Source organism: Hydractinia symbiolongicarpus, chromosome 12, assembly GCF_029227915.1.
Source record: "Hydractinia symbiolongicarpus strain clone_291-10 chromosome 12, HSymV2.1, whole genome shotgun sequence".
Lineage (NCBI taxonomy): Eukaryota > Metazoa > Cnidaria > Hydrozoa > Anthoathecata > Hydractiniidae > Hydractinia > Hydractinia symbiolongicarpus.
This window is the reverse complement of record NC_079886.1, coordinates 15,729,720-15,753,974: the sequence shown is the minus strand read 5'-3', so window position 1 is coordinate 15,753,974 and position 24,255 is coordinate 15,729,720. Positions and strand designations below refer to the sequence as shown.

General features: G+C 33.8%; 2 protein-coding genes across 3 annotated transcripts; both read right to left on the bottom strand.

Moving 5' to 3' along the window:
• Positions 1-1,391: 1,391 nt before the first annotated feature.
• Positions 1,392-15,900, bottom strand: LOC130622127 (pyridoxine/pyridoxamine 5'-phosphate oxidase-like). Its single transcript, XM_057437533.1, has 8 exons — positions 15,760-15,900; positions 12,031-12,188; positions 9,889-9,988; positions 9,494-9,547; positions 8,842-8,970; positions 8,669-8,739; positions 7,892-8,066; positions 1,392-1,747 (listed from the first exon to the last, which is right to left on the bottom strand). The coding sequence occupies exons 1-7, from the start codon at positions 15,844-15,846 to the stop codon at positions 7,901-7,903; spliced, it is 765 nt and encodes a 254-aa protein (XP_057293516.1). The 5' UTR covers positions 15,847-15,900; the 3' UTR covers positions 1,392-1,747; positions 7,892-7,900.
• A 194-nt stretch (positions 15,901-16,094) lies between these two features.
• On the bottom strand, positions 16,095-19,950 carry LOC130622126 (F-box/LRR-repeat protein 15-like). 2 transcript variants are annotated; one of them, XM_057437532.1, is made up of 4 exons: positions 19,182-19,950; positions 18,427-18,657; positions 16,804-16,840; positions 16,095-16,639 (listed from the first exon to the last, which is right to left on the bottom strand). In XM_057437532.1, the coding sequence occupies exons 1-4, from the start codon at positions 19,293-19,295 to the stop codon at positions 16,461-16,463; spliced, it is 561 nt and encodes a 186-aa protein (XP_057293515.1). In that variant the 5' UTR covers positions 19,296-19,950; the 3' UTR covers positions 16,095-16,460. The 2 variants fall into 2 exon arrangements, with proteins under 2 accessions (XP_057293515.1, XP_057293514.1); XM_057437531.1 differs by having other exon boundaries at positions 18,888-19,702.
• Between the last annotated feature and the right edge of the window lie 4,305 nt (positions 19,951-24,255).

Genomic DNA, 24,255 nt, shown 5'->3' with positions numbered 1-24,255 from the left:
TTTTGATAAGCGTTTAATGAGATATAAGGGTTTTAAAATTTTGCTGACGTCAGCAATGGCCAGTCAAAAATAATCAGAAATTTGTATACCTGCTGCCCTGATGCCTTCATTGTATAGGTCTTGAAACGCTGATCAAGAAAATGTATAGGATCACGTATTTTTGACAAACGGTTGCGCAGAGATATTGGGTTTGAAGGTTTTTTGGTGACGTCATCAACCCGTCCATTCCGAAACGGATTCGGGGACCCAGGTTTGGGAAACTTACCCAAATTGGTCCCAGGTGGTCCCTAGTTACCTACGCAGGAGATGACGTCAGTTATTTCCACCCGTTTCCAAGTTATTTAGCCTTAAATTTGAAAGTGCAATGCAATGGCTTCACTAATCTTAATATACTTTCCTTTGACGTCAATATTGCTTTAACGTCAAAGTTTGGTAATTTACAGAACAAATTTATAGACGATGTTTTATATAGACTTTATCAAAGAAATTTTATCCCCTTTGCAAAAGTCACAGACAGACAGACAGAACTGGCGTATTATTATAGAGACTAGTCTAGATAAAGCCCGTGGAAAAATCCACTAAGGCAGAATAAAAATTTTGATGACGTCAGCAACCCATCCACAAAAAAAAGTAGAACTGTGTTTCCACATTGCCTCTATTGTGTAGAGCTTAAACTGCTGATCAAGAAAATGCATATGATCATGTGCTTTTGATGAGCGGTTAATGAGATATAAGGGTTTTAAAATTTTGCTGACGTCAGCAATGGCCAGTCAAACCCCCAAAACTTTTTTTTAGAAATTTGTATACCTGTTGCCTTCATCGTATAGATCTTGAAACGCTGATCAAGAAAATGTATAGTATCCTATGTTTTTTACAAACGCCTAAGAAGATTTAAGGGCTTTAAAATTTTGCTGACGTCAGCAAAGTCCCTATCAAAAGTTCCAAAAAAAATTTTTTCACAAATTCGTACACCCGTTGCATTCATCGTATAGATCATGAAATGCTGATCAAGAAAATGTATAGGAACGTGCACTTTTGACAAACGGTTGCAGAAATATTGGGATTTGAAGGTTTTGTGATGACGTCATCAACCCGTCCATTCCGAAACGGATTCGGGGATCCAGGTTTGGGAAACTTACCCAAATTCGTCCCAGGTGGTCCCTAGTTACCCACGCAGTGAAAAATCATTGACGTCACCACCTCGTTTCCAAGTTAATTGGCCTCAAAGTTTTAAGTGCACTGTAACGGCTTCATTAATTTAATATAGGATATTGACGTTAAAGTGGTGTTATTGACGTCGCGCCGTACCGTCAGAAAATTTAACATATTAGACATGCATTTTTCGGTTACTTCAAAGAAAATTTCGGTAAGATTAAAGGAAAATGAACATATCCACTTTGCCTGTCACAGACACACGGAACTGGCGTATTATTATATAGATACCCTTACAAATAATTTTTGGTACTAGAACTATTATTAAAATAGTATTAAAATTAAACGTTTAACATAAGAAATCATATCAGAAATCCTTGGTACGTATTGTTTATGGTGCATGATTCAGTTACCCAAATGATATAATCAAATGTGTAATTAATTTTGTTTACAAATTTTATATTTCTAATAATAAGTTAACGTGTAAATTAAAAAAAAAACAACAACACCAAAAGTAATTCATGGGTGCTGAATGACTTTGATTGACTAGCGCTTTAACTATCAATGCCACATTCGAATAATTAAGACTCGCAACCTAAAACGATAAAATTAGTAGTCTATCATTCTCCTGGATTAAATAAAAATAACAAAAAGATAACAACGGCAACAAGAACAAGATGCAGAAACTGCATAAACTATCTCGCTATTAAAATAGTTGAAACCAGGGGCGGATTTAGACTTCGGCCACTTCGGCACTCGCCTAAGGAGAAATTTTGCCAATGAGAAAATCATGTGTATCTAAATATAGAAATTGATTTAAAGCAACGCATAATTTTTATTATAAGCGTTTAATAAGATTCCTTTGCGCCCAGGATCCGAGGTAATATTCTTATCTCCACTCAGGAGTGTTTGCCGAGGCTCGATTCTCCTTCGATGTGCTTTGCCGAAGTACTATGGTTCTTACGGTAGTCGAACTACATTTTGCCGCATTTCGCTGACTTTGTTTCTCTCGATTCCTTTGTTTTCTGCCGTAAAAACAGTCGACTTCGGCGGCTGCCGAGGTGTGGACTTTTGGACTCTCTTAAACAAAAGAAACACAAAAGAATTATGACGTCGAGAAAAATCTCGCCAAAGTGTGGACTTTTGGACTCTGGTTAAAACAAAAGAATTTGTGACGTAAAAAGAATCTCGCCGAAGTGTGGACTTTTGGACTCTCTTTAGTCGAAATTTACGGTGAAAGAAAGATTGATATTAGGGGATGGGTGCGTAGGAATAATTTACTCTTCCTATTGTTATTGCCTCGCGGTAGCCGGTCTGTTTAATGGGTTCGGCCAGCTTCGGCCAACTGCAATTCTGAAGTTCTTTCTGATCCAACATGTCTTCTGATGGGAGCTTGCGGGATCGGGTTGTGCTTGCTGTAAAAAGCAATGATATTTGCGAATGTAAAAGTCTTTATAAGATATTGAAAGATAAAATAACAGAGTTTCCTGATTTTGGAACATTAGATCATTGGAGAAAGATTGAGAAAAAGTTGTTAAGCAGAAATTTCAGTGTTGAACATTTTATTCCTGGGTATGCAAAAGAGAAAGCATTCGTCGCTTTGAGGTAACTATCTAATTTTACTTTTGTTGATAATCCCTAAGGAATGTTTAAAAATAAATTAATTGTATTGTGGTGACAAAGAGCTATTAAGCTTTTAAACAATAAACAAAAGGGGGTTCACTACAATAAACAAAAAGTTTCTATTTGGGTCATCGAAATGAAATGAAATGGACTTGTGGGAAGAATATTGGACTTCGTACAAATTTGATGCACCAGATAATGTTTCCTCTACACTTAAATTAATTCATTTTCCTGGCTTTGAAAATATAACTGTGGCCCTAAGAATTTTAGGCACATTACCAGTCACCTCATGTGAATGTGAAAGGTCCTTTTCTGCACTACGACGATTAAAAAATTATAACCGCAGTACTATGTCTAACGATAGACTAAATGGCTTAGCTCTTCTCCACATCCATAAAGAAATAAACGTTGATATAAATGAAGTTATAAATAAATTTTCCATTGATAACAGAAGACTAAAATTTTAAGACATGACATGTTTTGAGATATATAACTAATGATAAAGAAATGTTAATAGATAGTACTTACCATGTTACCCCCCCACCCCGTTATCTTTTTTACCTCTCTGCTCTTTTTCTCTCTCTCCCCCCTCCCCTCGCCCTTTTTCTTTTCATCTGATTGTTAAATTTTTTAGATGTGATTGATAAGATTTAGGCTATTTTCATAAATTCTGTATACATCCATGATAGCAGTATAAATAATATTCAGTTAATAAGGTAACAAAACAGCTAGCTGCAATGATAATACTTGTCTAAAGACGGTTATACTTTAAGTTAAGGTAACAAAACAGCTAGCTGCAATGATAATACTTGTCTTAAGTCAGCCTGGTGGGTGCGAGTATTCCCCTAATGCAATAATAGTAAGTAGGTAAGGGAAGTAGGTAAGGAAAGTAGGTAAGCAAGGGAAGTAGGTATAGTAAGTAGGTAAGGGAAGTAGGTAAGGGAAGTAGGTAAGGGAAGTAGGTATAGTAAGTAGGTAAGGGAAGTAGGTAAGGGAAGTAGGTATAGTAAGTAGGTAAGGGAAGTAGGTAAGTAAGTTGGTATATAAGGGAGTATGTTTTTTTATGCTTCATGTTGACCTGGTGTACTGAAATTTAGTTTAAAATTTTCAGTTTTGATTGTTGTTCATTCATTTATTCATTGGTTGGTTTTGACAATTGATCAATTTGACTCATTTCATGACAGATTCATTTTGTTCATGGTTGGTTATATTACCTGATGTGCAAGCTGGAAGAAAGAAGAAAGAAGATTTTGAATGAAGAAAGAAGATTTTGACTGGATTATTAATTTAATCCTCTAATCTTTAAAAAATGTTATTTTTGGATTTCATTTATCTGGATGTGAATCTGGAAGAAAGAAGAAATTTTGCTGGCTGGCTAATTTTAGCCTTAATTTTTCTGAAAACATTATTTGGCTTTTATTTATGAATTTTATGGTTGTTTTTTTTCCAATAACATATAAGAAATGGACATGTGAAGGTCCTGTCTGCTGCATTTTTGAGTGCTGAAATAGATAAATAAGCTAAAGCTTCTGGGGCTTCGCCCCAGACTCCACTTCCCCCAAGACCCCCAGCTGTTTTATCACGCGCAATTTTTGCTACGCAAAAATTGCGCGTGGGCTTCGCTTCGCTTCGCAAATCCGCCTAAGGAGAAAAAAATCCTGTATCCGCCCCTGGAAACTGAACACATTCACAATGGACACACCCAATTTGCTTAATTAGTATTCAAACAAACCAAATTCGTACATACTATGAGGTTTTAATTACAATCTCAATGACTCTGATTACTCGATTGTCTTTCAGGATACAAACATAAGTAATAGTTACAAAAAATAAAGGCTGAACCATTTCTTTCAGAAAATTATTAGTTATAATGATTTAAAACAGCTAGATGAAGCTACTAGCGGTATTTTACAAAAAAATGTAAATCCAGCTGTAAAATTTGTAAAAAAAATATTTTTTGAGGAAAATAATGGATATAATTTAAGGTGGTGGGAAACCATTTTTTTCAAAATTCTTAAATATAGGCTATTTGAAGCTTTTTTCGATAAAATGTTGTTGCTTTTATTTAAGGAAATAAAAATAATTATTTTTTTGAAAAAAAATTTTGCCTCGCTTGCCCAGAAATAACTCTAAAATCCAAAAAATTACATCTCTTGATTGGTTATATTATTTCAGCTCAAAATCAAGTTGCAGCAGTAATTATTTCAAAAAATATTCCCAATAACGTAAAATTTCATTTTTTGATCAAAAAACGGGACCTAAACCTGGCAGATTGAACGCCATAAAAATAGACATGAAGTTCAGAACAAGATTTTCTTAGTATACCTCCTACCTATACATATAACAAGCCTGTGTGAAAAATTTCAAGGGTTGTACTTATACTAAAAAAGATTTATTGATTTAAAACTGCAAGTCGGATAAAGAAAATATTAAACCATAAAAAGTCACAATTAAAACTAAACTAATTAAAACTAATTACATATAATCTCCTTTGGAATATCATGGCTTTGGCTCACTTTCCTTCTCTATGTCAATAAAACCTTTGCTAGCAGCTCTCAGGTGTTTTCTTTTAGCAATTCCAGCTGCTGACGATTTTCTTTGTATATTATCAATGCGCTTTAGGTCGTTCTTTAATAAGACTTTCTCCAAAAATCGCTTGTTCAAATCACCAAACAACTTACTAAAAACTAGTTTCAGTCCACTGCAACCATCATTAAATTCTATAATGGCAGAATAAACTCCTAGCTCAAGTAATTTTCTGGAAAAATACACAGATTTAGGACATTTTTTCCAGATAACTCCATTTAGTGACCCATTGTTATTTTGAGTTTTCCCGTGAGTATATTTAGAGAGTAATTCTTCGCTGGACAGTTTTCGGAACGTTTCAGTCAATTCACTTTTAATAGCCATTGGAAGACTAAGTTTTGGCTTGTAGGTACTCTTTCCATTAATTTTGTCTGCTTGAACACAAACACCAAGAGTTTCCCTCTCTAGGACAAAATTGGTGGCGGACATTTTCATTGCTGATATCGCAGTTATGATATAACACTGCCCAAACACACTTTTTCATTCCATAGATATTACTTTGCTATTCCATAGTAATTCTGGAGTGTGTTGATTGCTTTCTCTGTCAATCTTCCTCTTCCATTAATAAGTTTTTGATCTGAAATTTTCTTCCCCCGCAGTTTTTGGCAGAGATTTCTGCATCGCGTCCCAAGTTTTTTTTTAACATGACCAGCGCATTCAAGTTTCTTGATTTCAATACCATCATAAGGCTTTGAATCAGAAACAACAGAAAATGAGGATGTATCACCGTCTCCAATATACTCAGTATAACGTAGCATATTCTTTTTAATCGACCGGTGAAACATCTCTTTAACTTCTGCTGCTTCCATTGAACCGGAACTACCAACATGGTTAATTTGACAATCATGATTGGATTTCCAATTGTCAAATCCAGAAGAATTTTTCTTTGTTTCCCACATCTTGCAACTATAACAGTTTTTCGACATAACATGGGCATCAAGCACTTTCCATTAAAACTGAAAATAGCTGTCACTACGCCATTGATTGAAGCGTATCCTCTTCCCTGCCATGTACCGTCAAATGAAGCTTGACAGTTTTAAATGTCGTTTATGTTTCCTGATGCTTTTCTAATTTGTTCAGCAGCAGATGATGTGGACTTGTGTGCCATTACAAGTGACATGTAAAATATCATTAATCCTGTTATATGCAGGTCTTGACAATGGTGGCGGCATATTCATCAAGGTTGAAAACAATTGAATGGATTGTTAACCCTTTCCAATCTCTCGAAATTACAAACGTTTGCAAATTCACATTATGCACAGGTCTTCCCCTAACAGGTCTCATTTGGGAAAGTTCAGAACTAAAAACAGAGTCCTCAAATAAACATGTGTGACACTTGAAAAATAATAAATAACTAAATCCTTGACGCTTTGATAAATCGTTCGATAAAACTACATTGCCATTTTTGCATTGCGGACACGATAAAAATTATTGTAAAAATGATTTAAAAGTTCGAAAGTTTATAATTATATTGTAGTTATCTGTATCATTTGAATCAGAATTCTTTGTGACATTTATTTTGCTAGCACTGGCACAAGAAGGAGTTACTTTGCTTTCACGAAAAGTGAATTTGTTTCCCTAAAATTTTCGCTTTCGACTTCTAGATTTGTTTCTTGGCACAACTAGCTATATTTGTTTACATTTTTAAAAAAGAAGTAAAAGTAGAATTAAACTGTTTATTAAATTGTTCTGCTACCTTTTCAAGGAATGATTCATATGCCATAATCAATAATTTATAGTAGGAATATTCATCCTGCCATCTAGCTACATCCTGATTCAGTGTATCAGCCTCAAGACCTACCACTCATTTTGCTACCATTTTGGTGGTTTTTAGAGCTATAGCCTTTAGATTAAATAATGTGGCAATCCCGTAAGGGTGCATAAACACTATGGTGTTATTTTAAGGCTGAATTAAGCCCTATTTTTGGATTTAAACAAGGGTAAAACATGTTGCTAAGGGCGTTGTCAAGCGAAAAAATTGTTGCATGATGTACAATGACAGCAAATACGTTGTTTTCAACTTCATAAAGAAAACATACATATTCGGAATCGACGATAAATTTGCTTCAAAACAAAATAAAAAAAAAAAATTGAAAAAAAATCAAGAAAAAGGGTTTCCTACCACCAAACGAGGGTGATACCGAGGGTGATATAAGTTACTAGAAATGACCAAGATACTATTTTTTTTTTAGAAATTTAGTGATTTTAGTCGAGAATGTTCGTCCTAAGTTTCACACAAGAACTTATGACAGGTCTTCATAGTTTGTCTTCAAAAACAAAAAACGTAAGAACGTTTCACTTATCATATATATCACAATTTAAAATCAACAACGGAGCCATGGTTCAGTGGGTTCGAGGCCACTCTTATGGAAGTACTTAAAGAGTTTAGGTACGAAGTTTAAATCTGTGACGTTGCAATTACCTATTTGGGACTAGTTTAGTTTAGTTTGTTGCAAACGAATACTATCTTTGCGGGCGAGATAGAGTGATATTCTCCCACGGATCTCACTCGAAGTGTAATAAAACTTACGAAGTCTTCTCATGGTGACAACCGTTCATATAGCCAACCATTTTCTCCCATGCTGACCAGCTGCTCGTCAACCACTTCACCCTTCCCTTGTTTACGAAAACGAATTCTATCATGCAGCCTCGCACTACCACCACACCAAAACTCGAAGGAGTGCGGTTTAACCAAATAACCACCCCTGAAATAGAATTATTTTTTTAAGTGAAATAATATGAATACATTTGAATGATTGCTCTTCCATAACATTAAACATTTGAAAAAAAATTGTGGGTATTCATTTTCGCAAATGGCCTGAATGTTTTTGCAAAAGTTTTCATGAGTTAATTGATTTAGGGGCTGTTCATATGGAGGCGAGCTTGTCCGGTTGACCAGGCTGCCTAACTTAGGCGAGATTTCGCCATACTTTAGTAAACCTTATAAAAAATGCATGTGTTCATATGAGAAGCGAGCCAGCCAAATTAAGCATTATTTGTAGCTTTTTATGGATTACATTTTTTTCAGAATCCCTGTAATTTAAATTGCCTTTAGAACGCGATATAAAATACATGAACAAAATCTGTGACTATTTTCAGCCCGCCTAACCGGGCCAGCTCGCCTCATATGAACGTAACAAAATATCAGCCTGCCCAACCGAGCCGGCTCGGTTAACCGGGCTAGCTCGCCTCATATGAACAGTCCCTAAGAGAAGTAAATCCCCCATTTCGCCTTCTTGGAAGTAAATACGAATAATATAAACTAAAGATGAAAAGAAGGTTAAGTGTACATGCTAAAGAAACATACCAGTAGTGAGGCTTTGGAACAATCTTTCCTTTATATTGTTCGGTTAGTTCGCACATCTTATCTTTTAAACACTAAAATCAAACAACAAACTTGCAAGAACTTTTAACTAATGGTAATTGTTATATTTTGTATGAAGACAATAACTGGATAAGCAAGGCACGTTTTTTACATACCCAATTCTTCGGTAGTACAGTCGTTTGCTTGCTAACTAAGGCTGATATTTGACTTGAAAATGGTCGAGAATGAAAATATTCCGTTGACTCTTCGTTTGATAGCCGCTCTACATCTCCATTAATTCGAATCTGAAAACAATATCTAATTAGGTACGGAGAGATTATCTTTATTTTTGGAAACGAGGAAAATTAGGGGGAAATTTAGGAAATGATATTCGGTCCTGCTTTTAATCAAAACACACAACGATGATTTCTTTAAAAAAAAAGTTTTCGAAGGGTCAAGTGCTAAACTTTAAGTTCCGAAAATTTATATTCAAAAGTTTCTTAATGCGTTTCTTAACTGATACGCGTTTTCCTCTGGAAAATCCACAAGTTTTCGCCTGTGAAAGATTCACAGATATTGGTCCCATCGCTACTCACAGCTACCGTTTTTGCTCACAGACAGACATTATGATACATAGGTTAACTTCAAATATATCTATGGAAATCCAAACAAGGACATGTATTCACAAAAAAACATTTCATCTATTCCAATGAAATGTTTACAGCAGATAGTCACGACACTTAATTAAGCTAGGATTAAGCAAGTACTAACTTGCTTTTTAATTGGTTTCTCACAAAAAAAAATATGTATGAATATGTATGACATCACCTGCATTCGTAGAGGTTCCCAATAAAACGTCAAAGCAGCTTTCGGATTTTCAGTCTAAAAGACAAGGGCAGACTGCATTGCCATGTAGATCCCATGCATTGGACTCGAGCAGTTAGATAGATGATGGATACATCCTAAACTTCGTGAATTACTGAACTCTGAAGTAATCCTTGCTTTGAAAGTTGAATTTGTGGTTACGTCATGGCAGTTTAAAAGGCGCTTTCTACAATCCCCATCTAGCGGTGTATAGCAATTTTGTTATTAGAGGAATTTCAAAGTTCTTATTTAAAAATTCTTGTCATTTCTAATGCATTTTTTATTGAACAGAGACCTGCTATGTACTATCAATAAATAGATGGTTTTTAAGGTTGAAAATACAGCGTAATTTAACCTACCAAATCTTGACCTTTCTGACTCAAATAATTTGTAAAGAATCGAAATCCTTTGTCTGAATAACCTTTCAGTAACACATACCTACATGATGGTGTACCGTCACTAAAAAAGAAGAAAGAGAATGTTTAATCAAAAGTAAATCTATATAATAATACAGAGCTTCTGTCTGTGACTTTTGCAAAGTGGATAAAATTTCTTTGATAATGTCTATAAAACATCGCCTATAAATTTGTTCTGTAAATCAGCAAACTTTGACGTTAGAGCCATATTGACGTCAAAGGAAAGTATATTAAGATTAGTGAAGCCATTGCATTGCACTTTTAAATTTAAGGCTAAATAACTTTGAAACAGGTGGAAATAACTGACGTCATCTCCTTCGTGGGTAACTAGGGACTACCTGGGACCAATTTGGGTAAGTTTCCCAAGCCTGAGTCCCCAAATCCGTTTCGGAATGGACGGGTTGATGACGTCATCAAAAAAACCTTTACACCCTAATATATCTGCAACCATTTGTCAAAAATACATGATCGTATACATTTTCTTGATCATCGTTTCAAGGTCTATACGATGAAAGTAACAGGGACATAAATTTCTGAAAAAATTTTTTCGCGTTTTAACGGGCCGTTGCTGACGTCAGCAAAATTTTTAAACCCTTATATGTCCTTAGTCGTTCGAAGAAAAGATATGATCCTATACATTATTTTGATTAGCGCTTCAACCTCTACACCTTACAGGCAACGAATGAACTAAATTTCGACAATTTATGTTTGGGTTTGCAATGCTGACGTCAGCAAAACGTCTTAAACAACAAACTTTTTCAATGTCCTATTGCCTAAGTGGATTTTTCCACGGTTCTTTATCGACTAGTCTATATAATAATACGGAGCTTCTGTCTGTGACTTTTGCAAAGTGGATAAAATATAAAATACATATACATACATAAAACGGTTCTGTAATTTATCAAACTTTAACGGTAAACAATATTAACGTCAAAGGAAAGTATATTAACATAAGTGAAGCCATTACAGTGCACTTAAAACTTTGAGGCCAAAAAACTTGGAAACGAAGTGGTGACGTCAATAATTTTTCACCACGTGGGTAACTAGGGACCACCTGGGACCAATTTGGGTAAGTTTTCCAAACCTGGGTCCCGAAATCTGTTTCGGGATGGACGGGTTGATGACGTCATCAAAAAATCTTCAAACCCTAATATCTCTGCAACCGTTTCTCAAAAGTACATGATCCTATATATTTCCTTGATTATTGTTTCAAGATCTACACGATGAAGGCAACAGGTATACAAATTTCTAAAAAAATTTTTTGGGGTTTTGACAGGCCATTGCTGCCGTCAGGAAACATTTATATCTCATTAATTGCTTATTAAAACCACATGATCATATACGTTGTCTTGATCAGCAGTTTACGCTCTACACAATAGAGGCAACGTGAAAACAAATTTCCATGAAAAAATATTTTGTTGTTGACAGATCATTGCTGACGTCATCAAAATTTAAATAATGGTTCTTTTTTACTGTTATTCTGTCTAAGTGGATTTTTCCACGGGTTTTATCGACTAGTGATATACATAAAAAAATGTGCGCACACAAAGCTCTTATTAATTTCATCCAAACTGTATTTCAATTATATAGAGAAATGTTGCAGATTTAGCTTAACCATTAGCATCCTATTTTACAATTATTTACAACTGCGAAGCTTTTTATGCATCCAATGAGCTATACTGGCAAGAACTAAATTAGTAAGAGGATTTCTAAGAATTCCATTATCTAATTAGTGCAAAATATCAAAATTCCTGATTTCTGCTAATTAATTTAACCGATACCAGAATGAAACTTCTTATAGACAGAAACCTGAAAACGACACAAAATACTAGAATCACATAGAAATCCAACCAAGCTGTATGTATAAACGTTTTTAAGTAAAAATGTAAGCAGACTTATGCAACTTCTATGAACTTTAAGTTTTTTGACAATAAAAAATTATTCGATTTTGACCGAGTGGATGCCCTGATATTAATTTTATTACGTCACATTTTATTAATTAAACCTTTTTGTGTTAAAACAGAAGTTTGCAGAACTTCCATATATTCCACGTAAACAGGAGTATGTAGAAATGAAGTATCTTACCTAGATGCAGTTGATAAAGACATAGCATTCGGCTCACCTACGCCAGGATGTTCAACAGCTTCTTGAAACCATAACTTGAACCATTCATATGGGTCTTTAGATGGCAGGGTACTTTGAAAGCTGCTATTGACACCGTAATCAATGCGCATATTAGCTACCTGCAGAAAGGTTGTGGAAAAATATATTACATGTCAAAAAACTTTATTTAAATGTTATCATTTTAATTTTCCAGTCCTAGCAAGAAAATATACAGTTAACAATTAAACAATCGTTAAGCAGAATGAACTTTGAAGCATAACCATGTTTAATTTCATTATTTTTAAAAAAATATTCAATTCGGGATTCAGGGCCATCCTTAATAACTTATTTGTTTGCAGTAAACCCAGTTAAAAAATAAACTTGGGTCAGCTGGTTAGCAAAAGAGAATTAAGCTTCGGGGACACGAAAACATTTTTCATGGCATTGCAACAACAAAATTTTTGTTTCAAGCACATGATTTTTTTCCTCGTGTCGCGTGGGTGCTTATGAAACAAATTTGCATGTAGCTACGAAGAAAGATGGCGGTTGTAAAAAAAATGTGGTAATAGCATCAATAGCACTTCTTCTTGATGAAGAAGAAACGAAAAAACAAACAAGGTGCTCTATTTGGACAATACTATGGTTGGTTCGCCAACAAATTGATGGAAATTACCATAATTTGTTTAAAAAGCTTAAAGAAGAAGATTCGAAGGTTTTAAAGGTTATTTGAGAATGGACGTTAAACATTTTAATGAGTTGGTTCACCTTCTTACCCCAATCTTGCAAAAACAAGATACCAACATGAGCGAATGTAAAAAGCCCGTCAGTTGTGTTGCATCGCCTTAAGATATCTTGCGAGCGGCGAATCATTTAGATCCTTATAACCAATTCTGGGTTAGTAAGAAAGCAGTATCTTATATAATTCAAGAAGTGTGCGCTGCTATTATCGATGTTTTCGGAAAACATTACTTTAAAACGCCAAAAACAACAGAAGAGTGGATAAGGATGGAGAACTTTCCAAATGGATTGGGTGGAGTGGACGAATAGCAACCAAAGAACTCTGGCTCACATTATAGAAACTATAAAGGAAGCGATAGCATAATTTTGATGGGAATGATTGACCTGATTATGAGTTTCTTTTCGCAGATGTAGGAATGAATGGTAGAAATTCGGATGGCAGGAACTGGTCCCAAAGCCCATAAAACTTGCCTAAGAGTCTGGCCCACCTAATTTACCTGAATCTGCACCCCTCCTTGGTCGATCTAAAAGAATACCATATGTGTGTACAGGTGATAATGCATTTCCTTTTTCTACTTTTATAATGAAACCATACCCTTGAAAGGTTTGACGTCCGAAAAGCGTGTATTTAATTACAGACTTTCGAGAATACGACGCATTTCTGAAAATGGATTCAGTATTTTAGCCCATTGTTGGACAGTGTATAGGCGTTCATTTTCACTGGAACCAGAAAAGCTTAAAGGTATCACAATTGGTGCAATCACTCTTCATAATTGGTTGCAAAAGGATTCTACTTACGGAAAGATTTATGTTCCTAAGGGTTTAGTTGATAATGAAGATGTGATGACTGGGGAGTTAACTGAGGTATCTTGGAGAAAAGACCCACCTACCGAATCATGGTACTCTTTTTCCTTAAATATAGCAAGTAACGCTACGCATGAGGCGAAAGCAATCAGGGAGGAGTTCAGAGATTATTTTTACAATGAAGGATGTGTGCCGTGGCGCTGTGCTAGACTTGATGTCTAAGAAAAGTAGGGACGATAGTATATTTTAGTGTGTAAGTATATTTACTTTTCTTTATGGCTGTGATTATAACATACTGAAAACGCTTTTAAGTAAATAAAGATACAAAAATGTAACGTAGGAAAAAAAATCTGTGTCTTAATTTAAATGTCTAGGAATCGTTAAAACACGTTGATGCAGGTAAAAATGGATCAAACTGTGCATTTTGACTTACCAAAGCATGGCTGTTAACTATGTTAAAAATGGACCCGGTTGGAACTGATTCCCTTGGAATTGATGCGGTTGAAAGGGCGTGTTATGGTAACTTGGATGGCTAACTAATTTTTGTTGTTCTAAGTTGTAGAACACGTCCATAACTTTCTTTTTCAAATAAGACTTTCTTTAGGGTCGTACTGCAAGAGTGAATCAGCAACAACATTTCCAAATAAAATTGCACGTTCTGATAATTTTCTTTCTTTTTCGTTCTTTTTTTGTATTTTCTATTGCCACCTTTTGTTGCGGCTTCAAAGAAGCTGCCAATGATTTCCACAACTTTTCGCTTTCGGCATAACTTGATTGCTTTCTGATCTTTTTCGGTGGTTGTGCACATGCTGTACTATCAAGAGATGTATAACACGTACCCTATCAACTGTAACAACAAGGAACTCCATTTGACTAAAAAGTTCCCAACTAGAAACATGTACTTCACAGGAACCCGAACCTAAAACCCTTGAACCATCTTCTTTTGCCTTTTTTCTTTTATAGGCTGTTTGTAAATTATGCCATTTACGTTTAATATCTTCTTTTGAAAACTTTCTTTCGAACTGATCAATCAATTTTTTGAGCAGTCAATCTAGCAAATTACGATCTCTATATTCAGTGAGGTGGTGATTCCAAAGGGCTGGTTTTAAATTGAAAAAGTTAATCAACATTTCTTTCTCTTCTGAATCAAATATAACTTTTTTTCTCTACTTTTTTAATTCCTTCTTTTTGACCCTCAATTAAAAGCGGTATGAAGAGCTTGGAAGTTTTTGTCAAGGAAAGTTTCAGTATATTTTTCATCAAAAAGTTGGATCCTCCTTAACTACAGATTTTTCTTCTTTATTCAGAAGGTAGACGTCTGAAAACCAGAGTGTTTCGTGTTTTTGATAAAAATTGATAAGGTTTGATTTTTCTTCATCAGAAAGCTTTCGCTTTGTTGCACGCTTTGACTTTCCGCCATTTGCTAGTATGTTATAAAATGCTTTGGTTTGTTTTGATTTGTATGAACGAATTTGATTGGTTAAAAAAAAAAAGGCTGCAAACACTTTACTCAAGGTGCGGGACACGGCAGATTTTTACTTTTGAAATATCTCTACTTTTGAAACATGAAAATTTTGTTATTGAAACAAAAAAAAATTCAAATCGATTTGAATTTTTTTTTTTCCGCAACAAAAACTTTTAGGAAAAAATGCTGTAAATTCTAGTAATTTAACGAGGGGACACACAGAAACATTTTCATGTGTTTGGAACAAATTGTATTTTGTTTCAATCGCATGAAAATTTGTTTCCATGTCCCTGAAGCTTTAAGGTCGACATAAAAACAGAAAAAAAATTATTAAAAAAAAGATTTATTGCACGCCAAAATCACCAAAGTCTCCACATACTTTCCGAACTTAACGAAAACAGGACGTGTAAAGTCTTTTTTTAACAATAATTTTTAGGGTCAGGAAATAAAAAAAATTTGAAGGACGGCCTCAAAACGTATGGTTTTTGTACACACATAACAGCAATTTATGACTGAAAATTAACAATGGTCCTAATTAATAAATAAAGGTATTTACAAAAAATTTTCTTCTAGTTTCACTAACTTTTTTTTCTGTTGAGAAGATCAAAAATTATATTATGAAAGTAAAAGCAAAATATTATGCATCATTACATGAAGCAACAGTTAGCCAGGTCGTTTGGTAAAAAAGACATTCAACCAGTTACCTTATTTTCTATTGCTGACATTGTCCTTTGCAGAATATTTATATTTGAAACAGAAAGTCTTCTTTCCACAAAACGTACGCATATCATGGTATTTTTAGTTGATACATAAGAATTGTTAACTATGAAAAAATATTAAAATGCATTTAGGTTAATTCATCAACAAGGGAGAATACATTTCCCAGTTTGATTTTGTAACAAGAGCTGAAATTATTTTTTTTCTGTTTATTTTATACTATTATAAGTGATTCGCCAACAACTTGTAAACAAACAAGTACATACACATCAAGTAATATAAAAATCAAATAAAAAAATGATTCTACAGTAAGAAGCAATGATACGTTAAAAAATCAGTGTATTAGCCATTTAATAGAATCCCAAAATATCACACATTTTAAAATCACATACAAACCAACACTACGACAATAGCTGTAAAATATGTAATTTCTCCATGAGTCTCTGATAAAACCTATATTTTAATAAAAACTCTATTTAAAATAATATTTACTTTAATGGGAGAAATTTTCGCGAGAAAAATTTTCGCGAATTTCGAAAATCCTAAAAAACGACCAATTTTTGACCTCGCGAAAATTTGTCTCATGAAAATTTCTCCCATTAAAGTAACAAAAGAAAACGCTTTGACTATAAAATGTGATTCAACTAAAATGTGAAAATTTATGTTCAGAAAAATAATATCATAAAAACTAACGGACTGAAATCAAAACTACAATTAGCATTAAAAATTCTTTATTAGACAGTAAGATTGACATTTTAGTAAAATAAAAAGACAATTCGAAGGCTACCAAAAATATGTCACAAATGATCCATCCTGTTTTGTTTTTGCAAATGCTGATGATGCAAACTAACCATCTGATTTGCTGTACTAAAAATTTGGAAAAGTCATTTTTTCACAATTCAAGTCACAAAAATGCGTAATATAATAGCTTCTACCATAATAAATAATCTATAATTCTACAATCCATCAAAGGATAACACTTGTTTAACTCCACAAGGACAGTGTCTAAAAACAAGAGTTTACAATGATACCTTGATGCACCAACTTTTCAATGATACCTTCTGATATCTAAAATAAACAATAGACATTCTTTATAACAACACCAAGCTTTGAGAATGTGTTGAAACTTTTTTTTCTAATTTTTGCACTCTAAATCCTAAAAATGTCACATTCAAATCCTAAAAAATTCAAAATTCAAATCTAGGGAAACTTTTTACTTTAGTTGTGCCCGTTAGAAGGGTTGGAAAAGATTATTAAAAGTATTTGATATTAACAAGTTGTTTTTCACTAAAATAAATTGAAATTATATAACAATTCAAACCAACAGATTTACAAACACTGCTAAACTATACTAAAAAATTTAGAAGAAATAAAATATTTCCAATTATGTATATTTTTGATGGAACAAAGGGTATTAAGGGTAAAAGTAGAAAATGAAAAGATTTTTTAAATAACAAGAATTACGAAGATTTTTAGGCACCATTTGTATAATTGTTAAAAGTACATGACAAATGACCAAAAATATTAATTTTGTACCAACTTTTCAAGTATCAGGCATGGTGATTTAAAGTACATTATGGTTTATGTTAATCAAATGTAATCATAAGTTTCCAAGTTTTACTGCATTAAGTTGAACTCATGCAATTCAAACTTCTGTCATTCGAAAAATCATTTAAATGAAACAATTTTTTCGAGTTCTTTTAAAACTTACTAGTAAAACCTCACAAGAAAACTCTTTAATTCGAACTTCTTTAATTCATATCCCCATTTAAAAAGCCATGTAACAAATTCTCAGGGTTTTTTAGTCGTATATTACCATGTGGATCCTAAGATTCAAATGTTTTCGTGTTTTTAAATTCTTGGAAGTTTTTTGAAGCTTCTTGAATTCTTTTATTTGCAACACAACGAATAAAGGGAGACTAAAAAAGGAGGTGATTAACCAATTAAACATTTCCAGTAGAACTGCTGCTACCTGGAAGAAAAATAAAAAAGATCTTTGATTCTTCTGAAAATTTGTCATTAAAATGTTAACATGTAAAAACAGGAGCATACAAAAAGTTAAATGAATCTTTGTTGAAGAGGTTTAACTCAATGCATACTGACAACATTTCAATCTATGGTCCTATATTCTTTTTGAGAAATTTTCTGTAAAAGAAGTCATTCATTAAAGAAAGGCTGTGTTGAAGATTTAATAAGTATTTAATAAAATTACTTTTCAGTGATTTATAAATGATTAGCTTCAATTTACTATTTCTCAACCAATTGTGATTTAAAAACTTGAATTTGAAAGGCTGTAATGCTAAGTAGCTAACAGCCTTTCAAATTCAAATTTCTTTATCTTTAAAAGAACAGGGACAAAACTAACTTATACGGTATATAACTAACGGTATATAATTATAAAGACAGGTTCAGACAGTATAGTGGTGTTAATGAAGTCTTATTGTGTATAAGGAATTAAAAAGTCTGTGACTAATCAAAAAACCCATAAAGAAAAACACACAAGGATTCACCAAGCCTGGCAATATGCTAAGCATATGCTTGAAAGATTACCATATCTAAGCCTGAATATGCTTATAAGCTTTATGCTATAAAAAACATACAGTCAGTCTAATTTTAGCTAGTGCACCAAATTGAGATTAAATAATGCTACTTACATTCGGGCATTTTGTGACTCGTATTTCTTTTAAAGAAGTCTTTTTGTTTAGATAGTGTTGAAAGGCCTCACTCCGTATCATGCAAAATGCAACATCCAGTTTCGTAAGCTTTTTACAGTTTTTTGCAATTGACCTAATTGATTTTTCAGTTATTCCATAGTTGGAGCTAATGTGCAAGACATCAAGGTCACAACAACACTTTGCTATTGCTGATACACCTTTATCAGTTACCTAAAATGGCAAAATATGTAACTACACTCAACACACCAGTAAAACACTTTAAACTCAACAAACAGTATATACGTCTGAAATGTTTGTAAAAACCATAGAGGAAGGTAAACACCACAACTAATTTTGTAAAGGTTACTAGCCTTGCAAGATTCAGAAAGTGGCAAAAAATATTCTTAAAACACTGTCCACCAACTTCTAGTAGGGCAAACTGAGATTATATATTAACTTGCATTGAAACAGTAACTTATGTCCAGGTGATTAATACTCTTGCATCTTCTACCCAGTTCTTTTAAAATATTATCATCGATATAACCACAATGATCAGCAACAAAAACTTTCAAGTTGGGACATCTATTTATGATCACTCGCACGTTTATGGCAGAAGCACATTTCCAACAGCTTGTTAGGTATACTTCTAACAATTGTTTAAAATGGATGACCATATACCCAAATCCTTCTTCGGTTAAAATGTTTTTGTAGCCAGTAATATCCAGGGTTTTTAAGTTAGAGAAATAAATAATTACTTCTTCATTAAAGTACTTTGACACTCGTCGCAACAAACAAAGTTCAGATAAGCTCAAGTAGGAAAGAATGTGATACTGTAGCAGTTCTGTTATCAGCAAGATATTTATTTTCATACTTCGTTGAACTATATATAGTATATAATATAAGATATTGTTGGACCATAAAATGGTCGCAATTTCTAACAAACAAGAATAAACAGTTCAAATTGGTTTAAACAGAATTTGAGGTAAAAACACACTAACATATTTTCTGTAATGAACGTCTCCCTCTGTTAAATGCTGCCCTGTATTAAACACTGCACTTTTAGCCAAACATTGGTAATAAATGCTGTCCCCTAATAAACGCCTCCTTTGTAATAAATGTCACATTTTAAGAAGTGGTGTTTATTAGAAAACAGATTAAACAAGAAGTTTTTACTTGTTTCCTACAAACAAGTTTTTCCACAGCTAAGAATAAATACAAATATTGAGGACTTTGACGATGACAGTGATATTGACTTTTTTATATAACATTTTCAAACAATTTTTTGTTACGTTTTTAGGAGAAAAAAACATTGTTTAAAGACTATCTCATTTTCTTATTTTGTAAAAATGTCACCCTCAAATGAGCACTTTCTTTTATTAAATGCTGCATCCAAAAGCTGGGATTTTCAATAAATGCAGTGGCATTTATTAAAGGAAACACAGTATATAATGGTTGTTACAACTATTAAAACACAGTTGCACCACACTATGCATTTAGAGAAAAAAATTGTGATTTATTTTTAGCATAACTTCTTAAGTCATTGCCCTATTTATACCGCAATTGCATGGAATTTTTCCTAATTGTATGTCTAACTCTCAATAATTTTAGGTATTACGCGACTACAACTTAATTAGTTGTTCTACAGGCAAAGTGGTAGTGCCTTACGGTCGGTCAGCGAAATAAAAATAAATTTTATCGAGAATGTATGGTCGCAACAACAAAAAATTATAAAAAATAACAACAGAGAAGGGTGGTACGACAAGCATATTTTCCATGTATTTTCGCATCAGGCACGCAGTAGTTAATATTTTTTGGTTGCGAAGGAAAATAATAATTTGTCTTGCACTGAAAAATTGTTTTGATAAATTTGTTCTCTTGTTTTGAATTCTTAAAATAACTAGCTGTCAAGGTAAAAAGATAAAAATACTTGCATACTGAAAACAATCTTTCTTGTGTTGTTTTGAAAGTTATACGGCAAGAATTATTCTTGTGCTGTTTTGAAGGTTATACAGCATATACTTGTTGTTTTGAAAGTCATACAGCAAGTTATACTTGCACCATTTTGAAATTTATACAGCAATGCATTCTTCTTCTACTACTACTAAAAAAACAGAAAAGTTATTTTGATAAAATCTTATAGAGTTCTTTTAATGTTTTTTGCGCAGCCTTATAAAAAAATTTTAGTGCAAAAATTTTTACGGACTATAGTTTAGTTGACAACATTCAAGGTCTTTTGCAGCAATAAAATTATTTATTCAAAATTCATAATGGAGGAGGGTGTTACGACAAGTGTACTCTACCTTGTTTTTATTATTTTTCCTAAATGGTATCGACTAAAAGTCTTTCAGTATTACATTTTAGCAAGCGTAATTTTTCTTTGTTAAAATAATCATAACAAAGGAGGGTGTCTTGTTTTTCACTTGCATTATAACTATTTCAGCAAAAGTAGCCAATTTTTGTTATAAATCACTTTAGTTGATACCATTTAGGAAAATAATAAAAACAAGGTAGAGTACGCTTGTCATAACAATCGCAACAAAATACCATGAACAGAGAGTCAACTGCAAGTGGCCTTAACAACGGTGGTCTTAAGTAACGCTATTGATTCTCCTTGTTTGGTATAATTGTAGATTGACATTCAACCAACAACATATAACATTGATTATCTTCTATGCTCATTATATTTTTACAGGATGGGATGAGAAAATGTGGTGTTCCTTTTCAATTTTTATTTTTTAAAAATTTTTAAATTTTTGTTTAATATTATTATTTTTTTGTTTTTGTGAAAATTAGGGTCAGTCAGGCCCATAGAACAACTAATTAAGTTGGAGTCGCCTTATTATTTGGGTTGCACAATGTTGTGTACTTAAATACAGCTGTTTGACTTTGAGTTTACACTAAACTTTATTCTCTGGCTACAACAGTGGTTAATTTACATAGAAAATACTATTTTTACAACATAACATGGATATAATTTCAGGTATATATGCTAAAGATACAAGGAGGATTTTTGTTAAACTTCCTTTTAACTGACATGCACAATAGGTGCCTAAGAATAAAATAGTCAGGCTAAACACCTAATTAGACTATGGTGACCTAATTATAAGCCACATAACCTAGTTAGGAAACACATTGTAGACTAACTAGGTGATTTGTAACCTGATTATGCTACTAAAAACTTCTGAGGTTCCCAAACACTCTTGAGAAAAAATCGCAATGATGACCATGATTTTAAAGTATTTTCAATTTCTGATACAACAGTGGCTCGTTAGAGATAGTTGAGAACTTCTGTTACTTAGGTGATATGTTGGGCATTGAAGGGGGTGTTGGAAGAAGTGTTACTTGCAGGATAGGTTCTGCTTGGAAAAAGTTCAGAGAGTTACTTCCTTTGTTGACTAGCAGAGTCCTGTCAATTGAGGTAAAAGGTAGGTTGTATATGTGTAAGAAGTGTTATGTTGATCTTGACCGTTTAGAAAGGAATGATATGAGAAGGGTTAGGTGGATGTGTAACGCCAGTCTGAGAGACAGAAAGAGTTCAGATGAGCTAAGAAGCAGGCTAAGTCTCCGTATAATTAAAGATGTTATCCAGATAAGAAGATTGAATTGGCTGGGGCACTTGAAAAGAATGGAGGAGGACTTAATAGTTCCTGGGGCAAAGCCCAGAGGCAGACCGAGAAAGACTTGGCAGGAGGTTATAAGGACAGACTTGATACAGAGGAAGTTGAGTTTAGATCTAACACAGTCTAGATCAGATTGGAAGAGGGTCATTAATATACCCCGTCCAACCCATGCTAGCATGGAAAACGGACGTTAAGCCGAGAATGATGATGATGATGATGATGATGATGATAGCTTCACAGGGTATCAAGTAATTGGAAAACAAGAAAGTAGCATAAAGGTTAGTACAATCTTTTCAAAAATAATTGTTTCAATTCGTATAATATTTTATTTGAAACAATCTGTATACAACAAAATTGTTTCAAATCGTTTCAAAAAAACAAAATTTATTTTGTTTCAACACTTTGTAAAATTTGTTTTAGTTCAAATCCCTTTAAAAATGCTTCTAACATAACACATGTTTATCACACATCAACAATTTCTAAAAAAACATGCTGGGATTGCAGGAAACAAACACATCACTGTAGATTGTTTAGGGAAAGTTAAAAAAATGTTGCCATGATTGGCTTGAGATCTACCTTATTTCAGGAAATTAATGAAGCATGAAATTAAAAAGCAAATTAATGCAAGTGCTTAAGCAACTTGTAAAAAGGAATTTAAATACCATAATTAACTTGCGAAAAGAATTCAAAAAAAGCAAATCAGGAAATATGTTTATCTTTTTTTGAGAATTGGTTATTGACAAGCTTTTTCTCTTGTTTTCTTCAAAACCTACAGCCTGCCAATCACATCAGGGGGTGAGCTGTATTGGAGAGCGAAGTATGCGTGTGTGGGGTTAATATTGCAATTGCTAGAAAAATATATACATATAAACTTTATATATATAGCTATACAGGTTTTAAATTACCTCTAGTAACTTTTTAAAAGTCCTGGTATTACCTTACACTTTAATAAGGAAGGGGCGTTTAATTAACGCGAAATTTTAAAATCTGGTTTATTTTTTTATGCCTCATGATTTCCTGGAATAAGGTATATATAACTGTTGTTTTACTTGTTTCTGGATTCCTTTTAAAATAGTTTCGGAATTGTTACCAATTTGTATTCCATTCTCTCCCACATCGTTTCATTTTTAAGCTCACAGCTTAAAATAATGACTTGTTTCAATTAATAAACTTGTTTCAAATATTTCACCCTCTCCTTATAAAGTTGTCTTTACATGATCAAATACCATGGAAACTAGGCTATAGCTGACTTTCACTACACCAGATAGATGTGCATATTTTACATGGCTAGCCTCACTAAAATCGAGGGATATACCCTGTCTATTATTTCCAGGAGGGGCCAGGGCTTAGATCGACAGTCCTAGAGTATTACTGCTCATTTTGAGCTACGCAGACCAAATTAGGGCCCGCGCTCTACTAGACAAATCCCGGCAACATCCAACGGCCTACACATGAAGCGATCTCCCCAATTTCCCTCACATGGCTTGGGTTAACCCGGGGTATGGTAAAATTCACTCGCCCATGTTGAATCGCCGTTAAGAGGAATTGAACCCCGGCCTCCCGCACAGAGTACAGGCGGGGGGCAACATTTCATCCAACATTTTTTTCCCATGTTTGATGAAATGTTGGATAAAAAAATGCATGTTGGATGAAGCAAAGTTTTAGGTTTGTGGGACTGCTTTTAAAGACATTCGAACGATAAGAGTTCATTCATTCCTGAAAAACAAAGCGGACGGAAGGAATTCTTCAGTGCTGCTTATGTTGCTGAACAAACTCCTCGATTCAGACGATGAATGGCGCCGTTGATTAGTGGTTATAGCTCTCGTACTCTGTGCGGGAGACCGGGGTTCGATTATTCTTGACGGCGATTCAACATATGGGCGAGTGAATGTTACCATAGCCCCGGGTTAACCCAAGCCATGTGAGGGAAATTGGGAAGATGGCACATTGTGTGGGCCGTTGGATGTTGCCGGGAGTTGTCTAGTAGAGCGCGGGCCCTAACTGGGTCTGCGTCGCTCAAAATGAGCATTAAATACACTAGGACTCTCCATCTAAGCCATGGCCCCTCCTGGAAATAATAGACAGGGTATATCCCTCGATATTTGTGAGGCTAGCCATGTAAAATATGCACATCTATCTATCTATCTATGAAAAACCAACCCGCGGAAAAACAAGAGATTGGCAAAGAGGAGGGAACAGAATGGATATT